The following is a 13,773-nucleotide window of genomic DNA, read 5'->3' on the forward strand; positions in this document are numbered from 1 at the left end:
ACACCATACTAGGTAAGCAGATGTGTTGAAGGAAAACAAAATGATCAAACCTCTGTCTTCCACAGCTGTAGCTGACTGATGACTAGATGGCAGAGCTCCAGGTTTTAGTTTCAGATGTGTAGTGAAGTCGGCTTTTTTTTCCTCGCTCTTTTTAAATCTGCACTTTATCAAAAGGCCGTTTTGGTCGTCAAACTATATGAAAAAGAGATTAATGAAGCACTAGGACCAAGCAGAAAATGGCTGCTCAAGCTGCTTAACCGCCCACAAGCTCATTTATTGGCTCAGACGTGTTTTGGTAGCGTGTGATTGGCCGTCGCTGCTGTGAGAGCCTGGACTGGCACAATGGTGTTTTTGTTCATTAGCCATAGCCCTTGTTCATCTGTTGCTAACATGTTGGACATTTGTTCTATCTGGTTCATGTCAGCCAGACAGATTTTTAATATTATTTATCATCACATTTAACAGAACATAGCATTTAGGTTCGTGCCTGTGTGCGTGTTTTTTTCCTATGTTCTATCTATGAAAATATTCAATTTATTTATTATTTATTATTTATTTATTACTACTTCGACCTATCAGGTCTGGAACCAGTTAACTGCAATAAACGAAGGATGACTGCAAATCCATCCATCCATCCATCCATCTTCTACAAGTATGCCACTTATCCTAACTATGGTTGCGGGTATGCTGGAGCCTATCCCAGCTGACTTCGGGCGAGAGGTGGGGTACACTCCGGATTGGTCGCCAATCAATCACAGGGGGATGACTGCATATATAAAAAAAACCCAAAAAACAGTGCGGCTTATATTTAGGTGCGCTCAATATCCGGAATGTACAGCAATAATAGGCTTTGTCACCGATAACACAAAGCTGGAATGCGGGCTATTTTTAAATATGCAGTACTATGTGCTAGCTGGACAAACAAATAGTGGGTTTTTGTGTGTGTGTGTGTGTGTGTGTCAGGGGACTTGCATTTTCTCTAAATTCATCTTGACTGCCTATTTGAAAGCAAATAATATTGCCGTAAGGTTGGGAATAACATATCACGCACTTTGTCTACACCTCGGCCGCACTATTTTCTTTGCAGCCACATCGGATTTAGCTCCGGGATAATACTTTTGTCACTATGTTTTATCTGCAGTCTCACTCACGTTAACGCTATGCCGTTACCCCCTAATTACCCCCTCCCTCCCGCCCTTCCTCACCAGAATTCAGACGGAGGTCGATTTGGAATTGCGTACTTATCAATTTGACCTGCATTGCATAGCGACTGTCCTATAGGCTCCGGGATGAAAAGCTGTTAACTGTGTGATAACGGAATGACCCTGGAGTGATAACCTTCTCGGTAGCCTCGAGGACACGCCGTTTTGCTTCCCGCTTCGCGGCGTTTTGTTCTCAACCTTGGGTGCCGGAAAGATGATCATTAAGTTTAGTTCAAGTGTCCGCTGACCGCTCTGTGAAATGTGAGGAAAGACAATCCCGTGTTAAAATGCAGCCCTTCTTTTTGTTTTTTTTTTCCTCCCTTTGTTGCCGCAGTTGCACAGTCACTTTGATTAATTTACTTAAGCATGCTGACATCTGCGTTTGCAGATTTTCATTAAGATCAATGGCAAAAAGCTTCCACTTGTCTCAGTTATTATCCCCGAAAGGCACGGTGGATTAAGTGGAAAAAGAAGGCACTCATTAAGATAACATTTTCACAATCAATTGTATTGTTTTCTTTAAGGCAGCTTTTTAGGAAATATAATTTGATTTGCATTGAAGGATGTATGTAGGCCCGCAGGCTGGGAGTGTGTTGCAGCAGAAAGAGTGTCAACCTTAGTTTTAATCCTTCCCTCCACTGTGTTTGTGTGATGTTATGTTGTTATCTTAATGATAATCGCTGCCTGTATTTCTGCCCCCGGGAGCTCCTCTGCCAGGCTGGGCCAGTTCAGGAGCGTCAGCAGCCTTATCAACAGCTTTGTCATTAAATCAGCTTTTTCTACGCTACATCCAAAAGTTTACTGCTGCCGTCGCCCTTATCCTGAGATCAGCACGCCAGTTTTCTTTTCAATCATGGCTTTGCAAATTCAGCCATGCGAGGGAATAGATGAAATACAGCACCGACTTTTCCGTAGCGGAGGAAAAGAAAACATTTCAAATTATGACATGCATTTGTCTTATCATCAATGGCTGTGTGTTTTTAACAGGATGGAGGTCGATGCTCGCCCTTTTTCCTGTCAGGAGCCATTTCCATTTTTAGAAAGTTAGAGAACCCTAACCCAGCATTGACCGTATCAACCCAAATAGACGACCACACCTCTTTCAGTACCGTTTTTGAAGAAGTTGAAGACAAAAGAAATCAGAGCCAAATAGAATCTCTTTCAAAACCACGTTTTCAATGTCTATGAAATAACTGGAATTACAAAAAAAAAGAATATCCTATTTCTGAGCTAGTTATTTGATAACCATCTTTCATTGATCACCATTACAGTGGAACCTTGGTTAGCGTCATTAATCCGTTCCAGAAGGTCCGAGTTTTTCACATAAATATGTCAATCCAAGTTAAGCCAAAAATGTTTATGCAAAACATGTTTTTGTAGTTTTACAATTGCAGTTTTGCATGTGTTAAGCAATTGTATGTAAATGACAAATGAAAGGGATACGTGAACATTTAACGTCACTTTTACCTTGATCAAAGACGCGATTGCTGACAAAGACGGCGATGTGGCAGTGAGATCCACTCGGATACCACCCTAATGTTTTACTACGAGTTATTTCTTGAATTCAATAGGCACTTGCGACTTTCTTTGGCTCCACCGTGGGTTATTTTGCAGCCGTGATCGAAAGAAAAGCAGTGACTTGTGGTGTGCCTGTGTTAAGTTTGCAAAGAACTATAGCGTCAACCACTGATGACATCATAGACGGGCGGCAGAGGTGACAGCTGGATTTTATGTATTAGCAATAGGTTGCTAACAAGGATGTTTTATGACAAAAATACATTAAGAACACAGCTGGACTCACGCAATGTATTAATAACACAACAAGCCGCGCGCCATATTGTATGCTAGCCGACTGGGGCAAAATTGTGTCGCTAATTTTAGACGATAACCAAAAAGCGTGCAAACCGAGGTTCCACGGTATCTTAAAATGAACATAACTCCTCCTCTGTTGCTTGCTAATTTGCTAACAACTTTTGAGGCGTTTCTGTCTAGCAGGCTTTTCTTGTTTCGCGGCTGCAGGTTGCTGGTGTGTTGGGCGTTCGAGTGACAACCCGTTTGCCAGTGTAAATCTCAAGACCCCAATTATAAGAAAATCTGTCTTTTTCAGACTAGACAAAAAAATACTCCTATATTTGGGTCAGTGTGATATATTATGAGAATTTGTCTGCTACAACCTCAAGTTTACTGATGTTGTTGTCTTTGTGCAGCGTTGGCACGTCTGTTTTCTTTTCAATTGCAAATTGAGCCATGCGAGGAATAGATAAAATATAGCGGAGGCTTTTTCATTGGGGAGGGGAAAAACATTTAATATTCAGACAAATACAAATTGACATGTTTTTGCATTTGTCTTATCATCAATGGCTTTTAAGCTGTTTGTCTTTGTGGTCTCGGTTCTACGCAAAAATGTGGCTCTATGGGCGCAAAACAGTTACTTTGCAGTTCATGGCTTTTTTTTCTCTAGCTTAAAGGTAAAGTCATTCTGTTTAAGGTTTTGTATCACGGACAAGATCACAATTGTGGTCCCTAGCTGTATGTACAGAAGGCAAGCTTTAAAACATCCCAGTCCGGTCTGACCTCCCAAGGCTGCAATTGGTACTTAATTCTTGTGAGAAAGCACTGTTCTGTCTGAGTGACTGTTCTGATTGTCTCAGCGTTGTGCTTGAGCGGAGGGCAGCTCCAAATGAACTCTTCGGATCCAATCCCCCCATGCACTGTTTGACGTCCAGTCAGTGCGGGGGGAGGACTGAGACCCCCTCTCCAGAACACACCCGCTTACACAGCGGGAAACTGCTGAGCGGCGAAGGTGTGAGAGGTCTCTTAAATGCTGACTGTGTGCCGCCTTCCCTCTCCTCCCACAATGCACCCAGAGTCTCTGGGGGTTGGTAGCCTGGCTCCCGGGTGTCCAGAGGATCTTTGGAGAGGAGGATGCTGATGGAGGGTACGGTCCTGTGCACAGTCATCTCTGACGTCCCCCCGTCGGTGTTCTCCCACACCTCTTTCACCACCTTGTACTGCAGCTTGGTCATCTGGTGTAACGAGCCCACTTTTCGCTTCATGATCTCGGCGCAGGTGATGGTCTTGGTGACGGCGCGACCCGACCCGGTGAAGACCACTTGCCTCAACCCGCCAGCTTCTCCACATCCACCGCTCGCATCTCCGCCTTGCATCCGCGCCATGGCGAACCCCATCAGGTTGCGGATCTTACTCCCTTCTTTCACCCGCATCTCCAGCACCCCAGAGGCCAGTCCGGGAAAGGGACATGGACTGTTCTCCTCCGTCCTGGAGACTTTCTTGAAGCCTTCCTGCCCCAGTTTGAGAGCAGGGGGTGGGACTGGTAGGGGTGGCACCACTTTAAAAGTACTTGATACATTGTTTGCCACTTTGGGCAAGCTTACATTGGTGCAAACTTGAGCCTGGTACGGAGGATAGGCCCCGAAGGCTTGCCCCATCTCCATTTGAATCGTTGTATTTACTTCCAGTCCAGGGTGAGGCTTGAAGGCGCCACCGGTCAGGAAGTGACCGCTGACCACTCCGTCCCCTGTAAACATTGCTCCTGTCCTTTTAAAACGTCACTAAAAATCCAGATTTTTGTAACTCAACTCCATATCTTTTTTTCCTTTTTTTTTTTTTTTTGCTCTAAAGTTTCACAAGTTATTCCCCCCCCAGAGCAATATCAATGCAGTCTTTCATGCAGACTCCTCAGAAAGAGCTGGCGAATTAAGATAAACGCCCGGCTGCTGAATCAAAAACACTGTCGAGACCATTCATGATGTTCTTTAAAGAGCATCTCCATTTCATAGAGTGAGGGACTGTTAGGAAAGTGCTCTGGGGGACAGATAAATATAAAACAAACACTCTGAATTTTATATGCTGCTCTAACTTTTTCAAAGAGAATGCAAAAACTTATAAAGAAGATTCCACCTTAAAGTGATGCAGTCCAGTCCAATCCATCCGGTAGTTTCTTTTAAGAGTCTTTCTGTGCTCCGGCTCCTGAATTTTGCCGTCTCTTTTGGACTTTTGCCTCGGAGTTCCGCACCTGGAGGTTTCCGCCTCCCCGGAGCTCTGCTTCGTCTCCAGTGATGCAAGAGGGAAAAAGTCTGTTGTGCTCCCCACAAAGAGACATAGGGGACAGGAGCTGCCTCGCCAATGCTCACAGGAGGAGTGTCTGCGTGGCCGAGAGTGGGGGGGCATGAGGGAAAGAGAAGGCAACCCTCTTAAAGGCGCAGGGCTTTTCATCTTTTTGATGAGAACGCGCTCCCCCTGATGCCAGCTTGCCGTGTCCCTTTAAGAGCGCTGCGCATATCCCCGGCAACTTTGTCAATCTCTTTTAGAGGACATTCCAGTCTTCAATGTACATGACTGATTAAATCTGAGTGCTGGTAGAGGGGCTCAGTCAACCTTTTTATAAAAGGAAAAAAAAATGCATTTTGGGCCCTGAAACAATGAATTAAATTAGGCAGTGCCATAATTGAAAACATCCTTCAGCGGGCCAAGTGAAAGTCAGTGGCATTAAATTGCGGTGCACTTAGCCTGCAACTTATGAGATGTTTGCGGCCATTTGAATTTGCATAATGCAACATTAATAGCTCCGTGGTTCAGCCACCGCCTTAGAATGTCATGAAACCACAATGCACAACAAAAGAGTACAGAGGCAGTCTTTCGTTTGATTGATAAATGAGGGTCTTTAATGGGCTTTCCATCTCCAGCGGGGGGCGCTGCCTGGCTGGCTGGCTGGCTTCTTGCACCCAGACAGGCCCAGACAGCTGTAACGTGGCCCTAATCAGCCCAGGCTCCCCTGTTGACAGGTGGATTTGTTTTTTTGTGGGTGTGACTGACAGATTGGAAAATAGGTAAGGACAGCCCACTCGGGCTGAACTTATAAGGCCAAGACAGAGGCCGACAAGTCGTAACTAGCTTCTACTAAGTATATCTTGTGGTAAACAATGGTGTCCAGGCGGCTATGTGAGGATAATTTACAAGCCTACGCCTCTTACAGTATATTGGAAATATGCTAATGAGAGAATCCCTCAACCATCTTCTGAGAGCTTCTCCCTCCTTGTCACCTTCAAATGTCCTGACGCTCACTCCCCCCACCCCACCTCACCTCGCTGACCTTCTACACCTCCACTCCCTATTCTGACGACTCCAAAATCCTCAAGCTTCATTGTTTCACCAGTTTTGCTGGACAATAACTTTCTACTATTCAGGGGTCAGGAACCTTTTTGGCCAAGAGAGCCATGAAGGCCACATATTCCAAAATGTATTTCTGTGAGAGCCATATAATATTTCTCAACACTAAATGCGTGCATTTTTAAGCAGGAAAAAGTTGCAATAAAACAAGTTTGTAAATGTATTATTTTTATTAACATGGTTAATCTGACGCTAACCGATAAAATACTTCTTACCGTCAATGCGAAAAGAAAATAATAAATATAATAATAATAATAATACTAATTAAATAAATGGGGAAAAAACAGCAATAATTTTGTCTAAAGAAGAAATATTACAACTATGTCATAAGAGGAAAAATAGCATCATTGTTTGCTAACTTGTGTGTTATATGGAGCATTGTTTGCTAACCAGCGGATCGCTGTGTCACTGGTGTGCGTGAGTGACAGGAAGAAAAGCTCTGACTTGCTCAGGGAGAAGTCATTTTGTGCGGCGTCTAAATCGCTAAACAACAACAAAAATATTTTTCAGACTTATTTGCATCAGTATGATCCTTTTTATGAGTATTTGTGGTTTTACCTTTTTGGGTAGGTGGAGGGGCTTGTAGTATGGTGGCCCACGGGCTGCAGATTGCACACTGATGGCCCAGTCCAACTACTGATAGATGAATTAATTGACTTTCAAAGGTGTGTTTCAATACTTGTGTACGCAGTCGATGTGAAAATAATTTAGAATGTGATAGTAATCAGTTGAAGAAATGATTGTTTGATCGATGTGTTGCCATTGTTGGGGAAAAATCTCTCTTGTTGCTTGCTGTTATTTTTCCAAGCTGAAAAGAAGACATAGTGTGATAGAAGGAGGGAGGGAGTGTTTTTAAGCGCCCGCCACCAAAGTGATCATTCTGTTGTTTGGGGGAAATTACTCTCATCAGTCATACAGAGATGCACAGCTGCCTACGGGGATGTGGTAATGTCACTGCGTAATAAAGCGTGAGTGTGTCTGTGTGTGTGTGCGTGTGTATCAAGAGAGCAAAACAGTATAGAAGGAGGGCAGCGGGTAAGAGAAGTCTAATTTAACCACAGAGAGCTTTAAATTGATGATGACGGCAGCTCTGTAATCATCTGTATTTACCGCATCATTTTGGCCCGTCGTTTATTGCGTGTCACGTCGGGAACCTGTTTGCACTGCAATGTGATTGATGAACACACTTGCTGCTTGCAGTGTTTTAGTTTTTTTTTGTTTTGGAGAGCAAAAACAAAACTATTCTCTAGACAGCTTTGTGAACAAAAAAAGATTTTGCTAAAGTGCTGTGTATTGACCTTTTTGAGGAGAGTGTTTCCCCCCCCTCCCCTCCCCCCTCCCCTCTTTCCTTGTAAGTGGCTTCATTTAATGACGGGGAGAGGCGGCGGTAGCGGTGGGCGCTCACGCTTGGTCACTCACTCTTTCACAATTCCTCCGCAGAGCTGTTGTTGCCCTCGTAGCGAGCTCCAAGCACTTACACCTCACTTCATCTGACCTTGGCTCATATCGCTGACATTCAGTCCTCAAAAGAATAGCAGACAAAGCTTTTGGCTCATCTCAGCTAGTAGTTAAAGTAACGATAAGAGGTTTTGTCTCCTTCCTCGAGTCACAAATTGGGTTTTATGACACGTATTGGATTAAATAGAGTTTGATCATTTTAGCAATCAGCAAAGTTGAGAACAGCACACAACTAAGATTTGTGATTTCTTTGCATTCAGGATACATATTCCCCATAGCAAATAATGAAAATGGAATTAATAATGTGTCATAATTACAGATGCTTAATTTGGCTTCCTTACGATATCTGATACGCCGATTTTGCGACATTTCTGCTACCGATATCAACCGATACCGATATAGGCAGCATATCTTCCCTCAGCTGTCAAGTTACATCTTGTGTAATGAATTAACACATTATGTCCTGATGAAATACCCCCCCATTTAGTTTTATTTTTCCAAATTCATTATTATTATTATTATTATTATTATTATTATTTATTTTTTTTTTTTACATTTTACTTGTTTTACCAGCATTAAGTGTGTGCTTTTTATGTCAGTTGTCCAATGTGGTAAAACAGCCCGAGTTGCACAAACACCGCCGCACTTGCATGCTCTGCTAAACGAGGCCATCCCAGCCAGCTTCCACTCACGCTAGGTGACGGGTAAGAGATGAGTTTTGAAAGTTTTTTTTTTGCCAACTTAGCTGGTGTTTTACGTCACCGCTTTGACATGTTTAGTTCATGAAAGGCAGGGTAGTGTTCGTGAGGGGATGCGGCCATGATTGAGCGGTGTGTTGGGGAAATATTTCCCCACACAAACGTTCCTTCTCGTCAAGATGACAGCATTTAATTCCCATTGTCAGTTTCCACGAGATTCTGAGTTTAGATTAGTAGATTGCGCTTTTATTGGCCAAATCCACGATTCTGTAAATCACTGGTCCCTTCTTTTAATGTGATGCCACTGGATATATTTCACAAATAAACTTTAAAAATAAAATAAATACTGCAATATGCAATGGAAGTTATAGAACAAGTGCCATATGCATTTTGAACATTTTGTCTCAAGTCCCCCTGCACTGTGGCCTAGTGGTTAGCATTTTGGCCACACAGAAAGGAGATCGAGAAGACCTGGTTTCAAATCTCCGTTTGGGCATTTATGTGTGGAGTTTGCGTGTTCTCCTCGTGCATGCGAGGGTTTTCTCCGGGTACTCTGGTTTCCTCCCACATTCCAAGGTATGAATATGAGCGTGTATTTGTCTACATGTGCCCTGCGATTGGCTGGCGACCAGTCCAGGGTGTACCTCGCCTTTCGCCCAAAGTCAGCTGGGTTAGGCTCCAGCATACCACCGTGACCCTAATTAGGATAAGCAGCATAGAAAATGGATGGATGTCTCAAGTCCTTAAAAAATCATGACCAACAGTCAACTAAAATAACATGTTCTCCTATCAACAAGTCCGGTTAGTCTTAATAAATTCACAAATGAGAGTGCAATGAAATAATGTTGGTAATTGTAATATATAAAGCTAATTTATAATCCACATGAGAACGAAGTACAGTGCAAAGTATGAAACTCTGGACTGTTATGATCAGTGAAATTATAAACCGAGCTCCTTGACACATGAACACAGCATGGACTAAAGATACAGTATATAGATATTAGACGCCTTACTCCCCCCTCACACAACCAGGGCTTTCATTGCAAATTGCATGTTTACAATACAAAGGCGAAACCTGAAAATATAGTCATGGAAAAAATGATTAGACCACTCTTGTTTCTTCAGTTTATTGATCCATTTTAATGCCTGCTACAACTAAAGGTACATTTGTTTGGACAAATATAATGATGATATTAACAAATGTAGCTCATAAGAGTTTAATTTAAGAGCTGATATCTGTCAACTTCCATGGTTTTCTTGACAATAACCAAAATCACTTCATGTTCTTACATGAATAGCTTTAGCATTGTACTGCCAACAAATTTAACTCTTATGAGCTATTTTTGTTGTCATTGTTGTATTTGTCCAAACAAAGGTACCTTTAGTTGTCTCAGGCATTAAAATGAACAAGAAGCTGAAGAAACAAGGCTGGTCTAATATTTTTTTCCGTGAGTGTAATTCCAGACAGAATTGTTTGTCGATTAATCGAGTCTCGAAGAAATTGGAAGGAAAATGAAGTGCACTGCTTGGTTCTAACCAGCAGAGGCACTTCTGAGTCAGCATCAGCGACTTTGCGGCCTGAAGAACATGGTCGTGAGTCGGAAACATACTCATTTTGGTATATCATTATGGTATATCATACATACATAGGTGAACAAGCTTAATCCTTCTGCTCGAGTGTTTGAGCAAAAGCCTGCCACACAACCATTCAGCCATCCGTCTTCTTCTGCTTATCCGAGGACAAGTCGCACGTGCAGCAGCCTAATCAGGGAAGCCCAGGCTTCCCTCTCTCCGGCTACTCTGTCCAGCTCCTCCTGGCGGAACCCGAGGTGTTCCCAGGCCATAGTCAATAGTCCAATGTGTCCTGGGTCTTCTCCAAGCCCTCCTACCGGTCATACATGCCCTTAACACCTCCCCAGGGAGGCGTCCGGGAGGTATCCTGACCAGATGCCCAAGCCACCTCATCTGGCTCCTCGGAATGTGGACGAGCAGCGTTTCTACTCCGAGCTTCTCCCGGATGATAGTACTTCTTACCTTATTTCTACGGGAGAGCCCAGCCACCCAACGGAGAAAACTCATTTCAGCCGCTTGTACCAGCGATCTTGTCCATTTGGTCACTACCCAAAGTTCAGGACCATAGGTGAGGTATATGAATGTAGATCGACTGGTAAACTGACAGCTTTGCCTTTCGGCTCATCTCCTTCTTCACCGCAATGGACCGATACAGAGTCCACATCACTGCAGACGCTGCACCAGCCTGCCCGTTGATCTTACGTGCCATCCTTCCCTCACTCGTGAACAAGACCCCAATGTACTTAAAACCCCTCCACTTGGGGAAGGATCTCATCCTCGACCTGGAGATGGCACTCCACCGTATTCTGAGCGAGAACCATGGACTTGGACTTGGAGTCGCTGATTCTCATCCCGGCCGCTTCACACTCTGCTGCAAACCGATCCAGTGAGAGTTGAAGGTCACGGCTCGATGAAGCCAGCAGGACCACATCATCTGCAAAAAGCCGAGACCCAATCCTGCAGCCACCAAACTGGAACCCCTCAACGCTCTGGTAAATACACAGAAATTCTGTCCATAAAAGTAATGAACAAAATCTGTGACAAAGGCCAACCCTGGCGGAGTCCAACCCTCACTGGAAACTGTACGACTTATTGCTGGCAATGTGAACCAAACTGACACCGGTCATACAGTGAGCCAAACCGCCTGAATTAGGTGGTCCGGTACCCCCATATCCTGCCACACAATATCAAAATATGTATAATAACAGAATTTCAACAAAAAAATGTGCCACCTCCACACGAAAACAATTGAAACAATGGAGGGGGCGTAAGGGGTGTGACGCCACTTCCACATTCTGCTAACGACTCCGGAGAGACTGTTTTTAGTCATCAAAACTTAACAAAAGTCTGCATTTCAGCACATGTCTAACATAGGAAATACACCTTTCGATGTAATTTTTAATTGCACAAATAACAATAACATGCGTTTTGGTGTCATGAGCACTTTAAGCTGAAATGACTCCATACATCATTATTGCTTTAACTAGAAGAAATACTTTTTTTTTTTTTTTTTTTTTTTTTTCCAGTTGTCATTTTTTTTGTGTGTGTTTGTGCATGACTGAGTCTAGTTATATAGCTGTTGTTGTTGCTGTTATGCTGCATCGTCGGGGCTGCACATAAGCTTGTCGTCGCCTCGCCCCCGACAGCCGGTCACTCACTTTACGTTAACCGCAAGTGTTTTCACGGTCATCAAACAACGGCGGCCTGGAGGCGCTCATTTTCGCTCCGTGTGGCGCCCGCCTGCAGCTCGGTTCTGCCCCACAAATTCACAGCCGGCCCCTTGGTTGAAGGAGAAGGAGGGGTCGCAACACACACATACACACACACTTGCATATGCACACAGCCTCTGGATAGGGACACACACACACACACACACACACACACACACACGCTAGGGGAAAAAAAAAGTATACGCTCAGCATAAGGAAGGCTGTTGGAGCAATTACAGAAACATGGCAGAACACGACGAAGCAGGCCGCACTATCAGAGGGGGAAATAGAGTGAGTGAAGGAAAAATGATGACGCCATTAATAACGTTGATGCTTGGCGGCGCTGAGGGGGAAAGGCGGGGGTGGATGACCCTCCTCGCCTTTTTCTCTGTGACAGCACTTTGAGGTGCAAATGGTCGTGTATTTGATTTTTTACTGGGACATTTTAATGGGAGGGGGGAAAAAAACCAACACTTTATATGAAAGCACTAAATGATATATGAGATGTTTTCCTGTCACTCATGCGTCCATGAAATGACATACGAGGTCATGTTTTCCTGTCACTCGTGCACCCGTTCTCTTCTTTAATGACACCCGGCCCTTTTTTTGTGTGCCCTTGTCCAACTGTTCACACGCACACATGCTCCTTTTGGATGCGACTTTTTCCTCTGCACCGCATTGCAGATGCGAAAGAGAAGTTTCATGGACACAAGACTCCAACATAGGAGAGAGAGAGAACAAACGTAATCTATGAAATCATGCAGGAAGTCATATGGCAGACCAAACACAATTGATTCCAGGGTTGCCCTGTCAGATTTGTTCGGATTTTTAAGCTATTTTTTGCCATAGGAAATAATGTAAATATTAATGCTGTATTATCCGTTCCACCATCAAGCTGTCACCATCATAAAAACTTGGTCAGGTATTACCTAGAGGGCGCTAACTTTTGAATGTGCTGCAACCATTACATCCCGCCCTCTTACTGCACTGGCATTGCAAGGCACCCCCCATATAACACACACTCACATGCATACAGTAAGTTATGTTTGCTGTTAACTAATGGTAGTGATTTGGCAAAGTTTAGCTGCTAATGTTAGCTATCATTGAATGTGTGGCTTATTATGATGACATTATTATGACAAAATGACTCCCAAATTCTCTGAGATTGCATTTGTGTATGTGTAAGTGAAAAAGTTTAACTTTGAATTGTGAATCAGTTTTTTTTTTTAAACCACTATTGGTTGGTTCAAGTGAGCAAGTATCAGCTCTAACCATCCACTCTTTCAAGTTAAGTTTGTAACAAAGTAGAATGAAACAGCGTCCGCGTGGCTCTTCCGTGCCTCCCCTCCTCCTTCCACTTAGTGCCATGTTCACTGACGTCTTCAATAAAGGTAAAAGTGATATTTAATGTTAATTTATGCATTTCATTCATCATTTATATGTATTTTGCATTGTTTTCTACATGTAAAACTATAATTATTCCCTATAATGTATTTGTGTTAATATTTCTAGGTGTCTGGAACGGATTCATTGTATTTACATTATTTCTTAGAAAAATTGAAAAATTTATATATTTACCATTAATCATTTCCTGGCGCTGAAACCTGTTGATTTTTGCAGTTTGTGTTTGTTCTTGCAAACAGTTTGATGAATGACATCATTTAAATTGACAGCCGCAGCAGCTGATAATGGCCTTTTTTTTTTTTTTGTGCGTCTGTGTCTGCTTTGACTGGCTCTGGGCTAAAAGTTAATGGACGCTATAGAACAATGTTGATCAATTATATTGTGAATTAATAGACCGCGTTGTAGCAAATTCGGAACGCATAATGAACGCCTTGGAGCCACCATTTGCCATCTCCTTACTTTTCAATTTGGGAATGGACTGTCTTTCCACTGTACAAACAATGGTATACCTGAATGGAAAACAGAGCAATCAAGACAAAT

At 43.2% G+C, this 13,773-nt stretch overlaps 1 protein-coding gene and 1 long non-coding RNA gene across 3 annotated transcripts in view; one reads left to right on the forward strand and one right to left on the reverse strand.

The window, feature by feature from the left end:
• LOC129179146 (uncharacterized) overlaps window positions 1–13,773 on the forward strand; it is a 104,475-nt gene that overhangs the window by 6,721 nt on the left and 83,981 nt on the right. The window lies entirely within an intron of this gene.
• On the reverse strand, window positions 1,206–5,382 carry LOC129179145 (uncharacterized). The gene has a single exon (XM_054772026.1). The coding sequence runs from the start codon at window positions 4,748–4,750 to the stop codon at window positions 3,929–3,931; it is 822 nt and encodes a 273-aa protein (XP_054628001.1). The 5' UTR covers window positions 4,751–5,382; the 3' UTR covers window positions 1,206–3,928.

Source organism: Dunckerocampus dactyliophorus, chromosome 3 (assembly GCF_027744805.1).
Source record: "Dunckerocampus dactyliophorus isolate RoL2022-P2 chromosome 3, RoL_Ddac_1.1, whole genome shotgun sequence".
In the NCBI taxonomy this organism is placed as follows: domain Eukaryota; kingdom Metazoa; phylum Chordata; class Actinopteri; order Syngnathiformes; family Syngnathidae; genus Dunckerocampus; species Dunckerocampus dactyliophorus.